Raw genomic sequence first — 3,924 nt, 5'->3', positions numbered from 1 at the left:
GAGAATCGAAAATTTCTCATCGTCCAAGAAATTCTACAGAACAATCCCGACATCATTTGCCTACAGGTAATGAAGTGTATATTTCTTGGCCCCCGCAACAACCTCTTCATAAATTTCTTCATCTCTTCATTTCACAGGAAGTGGATCATTTCAAGTTTTTACAAACCATTTTGGGTACACAAAACTATGAAGGCATATTCTTTCCGAAACCCGATTCGCCATGCTTGTACATTGAGGAGAATAACGGCCCGGATGGCTGTGCCATTTTTTACAAACGCGACAAATTCGAACTGAAGAACTTCGATACCCGCATTTTGGAAGTGTGGCGCGTGCAAAGCAATCAAGTGGCTATCGTAGTTAACCTAGCTGTTAAGGCTACCGGCAAGGAGTTCTGCGTATGCACCACTCATCTGAAGGCGCGTCATGGCTCTCTGCTATCGAAATTGCGCAATGAGCAAGGCCGCGATCTGTTGCGTTTTGTGAAACAATTCGCCACGCAACGTCCAGTATTGATTTGTGGCGACTTCAATGCCGAACCCACGGAGCCAGTATATGCCACAGTGCTGAGTGGTGAGCTGCTAAAATTGGCCAGCGCCTATGCGGATGTCAAAGCCGAGCGCGATGAATGCAATAACGATAGCGCTAATGAAGTGAAAGCTGATGCAGAGTTAGTTTCTGAGGCGCCTGAGATGGTTGAGCAGGACGGGGAGGAGGTCGAGGAAGAAGTGGAGCTTATTTGCGATGACAGCGTAATGAAATCAATACAGCGAGAGCCACCTTATACCACGTGGAAAATACGCGAAGATGGCGAAGAGTGTCACACCATCGATTATGTATTCTACACGCCAGAGCAGTTCAAGGTAAATATTAATTTAAATAGTATTTATTTTATTAAGATTATTATGGCAACAAGCCAATTACTTATTTATGTATGTATGTAATTATTTTGTATTTTACAGATTCGTAATTGTCTGGAATTCCCCAGGGATGATGAAGTTGGCAAAAATCGAACGCCTAGCTTCCAGTATCCATCAGATCACTTCTCATTGGTGTGCGACTTCGAAATATTGGATAAGCAGTAAACAGCGTTGTTGTTGCTCTTCAATGCGTTTAGTGTACAACAAACACATTACCGCACTTGCAGCAAACAAAGCAAACAATTTAAGGCATTATTAGAATTATCCAGTTTTGCTGGCGATGCACAACTTTAACTTCATTGGCATTCACGAAATCAATTAAATAATTGTGATATTAGTTGTTAGATATACTTTAGAGACATATGTAGTTGCATTCAAATACAAACAAACAAGCCAATCAGACAACAAGCTGATACATTTTTTTGTAATACTTGACAGCAATAAACATTAGTAGAAATATAAGTAAATGGATATGTATGTGGAACAAATAAGTTTAACGTTTTTATTGTTGAAATTGGAAATGGACATGGTGGAATTATACAAGGTGTTGTACGTAGTGACAGCTCATGTCGACGGCTCCCTTACAAAAGGTTGTAATATGGAAGAACGAGAGAAACGGGAAGAAAAGAAGCACGCTTTGCGAAGTAGTACGAAATTTGGTACTCTTTCATATCAAATTTTGCATATAAATAGTAACAAACGGTATATTATGATAAGCTAAATTTGCGAAAGTAGTATATATTACGTAGCACTTATGCAATAAATGGTAATTTAGTTTATTAAACACAATGTCCTATAATTATAGTCAAACTTCCAAAACCGCTTTGGGGTCTAATTTTTACCCGAAAATACTATAAGATGATTGATATAACTTACAAAAATTTCGCCATCAAAAAATTAGTGGTGACCCCGAGTCGTTACAACATGACGGAGTCGACAAAAGGGCGCATCGACGGATGGGGAAAATATTTCAACGAACAAAATGCCAACTAAAGATGTGGAGCTTGTATCGCAATGCAAGCTGCGACCGTTCTGAACTGAGATGCCAAACAAATGGTTTCTACAAATTGAGGCCACCTTTCAGTCGTACAATACCACATCTTATGTCCGGAAATATAATCTGGTCCTCTCAGCAATTAGCAGCGATGCTTTAAAGGAAGCTGCGGATGTTTTAAAAGCCGTACCAGCTCAAGACCGATATATTAACCTCAAAAGTCAACTACTGTCACGTTTTACTGATTAAGCCGACCCACATAGGGTATTTGGCTGATTTTAGGCCTTTGGAGAATACACAAAGCCAATGTTTTTTGTCGAATTAATGATTTTAATTTTTAATTTAATTTTGTCAACGAATAAGAATAAAGTAAATGTCAAAGAATTGTTCAGTGATTGCAAATCAGTTTTGGAATAGGGAATGAGGTAGTTTAGTTTTTTCAAGAGGGAAACACCGATTTTGCTAAGGGAGCCAAGATGGCAGATTAGAGCGAGAACGCTGTCAATATCCAACACCTTGTATTATTCCACCATGGGAAATGGATATGTTTGGGTTAACCAAATTGACGTAGATTTCAGTTTGTGTGAAAACGAAAATATTTACATATTACTTACTTCGATCAGCAGGAGTCAGCCGTCATACGACGAGCCCATGTGACTTGGTACCAATCTGCCATAGTTCTTCCGCCCTTGAAAAATCGTTCTCCCTTTTCTTCGCCATGATTTGCTGGCAATTGGTCAATATGACTGTGGAGTTAGTGCACTTTGGTAGACAGCTTACATACCGAGGTTTTAATGCCGTCGTTTATAATTTCGAAGTAGTTCCTTGACTTGCAATTTTCCAGAAAGTGGCAAAATATGTTTGTTATCATTTCACGATAAAGTCCATTCGCTGTAACAGCGTTACCGGCTTTAGTTTTGAGCAAGTAAAGTCCGATGATTCTGCCAGCCCAAAAGCCACAAAAAATAGTGTGGCTGCATATTTTTTCCTGCAGTGTATAACGTTTTTTTTTGTTAACGTATCCGTTTAGGTGAAAATTTTTGAAAAATCGGCATAAATTTTTGGATCACTTCTACCTGTTGTTCAACTGAGTATCACTCCTTAATCAAGCTTGCCAAAGCCTGCAGTACCAATGTTCGGAAAAACAAAATGTAAAAAAAAAACATTTATATATCTTAAAAAATTCCTTTCAAAAATCTTTTATAGGCCCCATTCTAACGTATTTCGAAAGACACATTTTCAGTAAAATGGCTGCACATCTCAACAAAAAAAAAAACATGCCACTAGTTAGTTACGTAAAAAATCTTCAATGATTACTCAACACGTCCAATTAGCCAGAGGCGAAAATATTTTGTTTTTGAATGTTCATTTTCAGCTGATGGTCACTTTGCCGCCCTGAATAAAAATATATTGATTTGGCCAATATATTGGGTTAAATTACGTAAATTAAGAGTACACTAACTGAACCTTGATATATATAATAGGGGCTTTCTAGCCTGGGTGAACAACTTTTTTAAAATTTCCACATTTTCGAAACTTTTTAACTATTTATCCACCACAAATGTAACAAAATATGCTTTGCTCTTTGAGACAGCTTCTGCCCGACAAAATCATGTTACTAAAATCAATTTATTTATAAAAACGTACCAATAAGACTTCAAAGTATTAATTACAAATTGACGTTAAATTCAAAGCAACATTTTTTTTGTAATTGTTGCCCTGTATAATTATATTTGAGCCCCAGAAATTCATAAGTTCAGATTCTTTGAAGAGTTGTTGGTCGTTTTTGTAATACGCTTTTAACTTTTAAAGAAGGTTTTTTACCCCGTCTCTATGCCCATATTACAAAAAGCTGCTCATCTATACTTTTACTATGTGCCTGATCCGGCACATGAAGATAAATGTTCTGTAACCATATGATGCATAGTGGCATAATAACAGTCATACGATTTTTAAAATTTCTTTCCAACTGTGGCCACACTGAACAAGAAATGGCGGATGCTCTACGATAGT

At 37.5% G+C, this 3,924-nt stretch overlaps 2 protein-coding genes across 7 annotated transcripts in view; both read left to right on the top strand.

Annotated features, from left to right (window-relative positions):
- The window catches only part of LOC118747863 (nocturnin-like), a 41,468-nt gene extending 40,060 nt beyond the window's left edge, over positions 1-1,408 (top strand). For 5 of the 6 annotated variants that reach the window (XM_036482053.1, XM_036482052.1, XM_036482051.1 and 2 more), the window contains 3 exons: positions 12-66; positions 138-860; positions 960-1,408. In XM_036482053.1, the coding sequence (XP_036337946.1) occupies positions 12-66; positions 138-860; positions 960-1,082 (901 nt within the window). In that variant the 3' untranslated portion in view covers positions 1,083-1,408. The remainder of the gene's footprint in view (positions 1-11; positions 67-137; positions 861-959) is intronic. The other variant, XM_036482049.1, reaches the window with a different exon arrangement.
- Positions 1,409-3,744: 2,336 nt separating this feature from the next.
- The window catches only part of LOC118747589 (nocturnin-like), a 1,671-nt gene continuing 1,491 nt past the window's right edge, over positions 3,745-3,924 (top strand). The window contains exon 1 of the mRNA XM_036481641.1: positions 3,745-3,819. Within this exon, the coding sequence (XP_036337534.1) occupies positions 3,745-3,819 (75 nt within the window). The remainder of the gene's footprint in view (positions 3,820-3,924) is intronic.

The sequence above is a fragment of the Rhagoletis pomonella genome, unplaced genomic scaffold (assembly GCF_013731165.1).
Source record: "Rhagoletis pomonella isolate Grant_MI unplaced genomic scaffold, Rhpom_1.0 Rhpom_scaffold_00012, whole genome shotgun sequence".
NCBI lineage: Eukaryota > Metazoa > Arthropoda > Insecta > Diptera > Tephritidae > Rhagoletis > Rhagoletis pomonella.
This window is presented reverse-complemented; position numbering and strand designations above follow the sequence as displayed.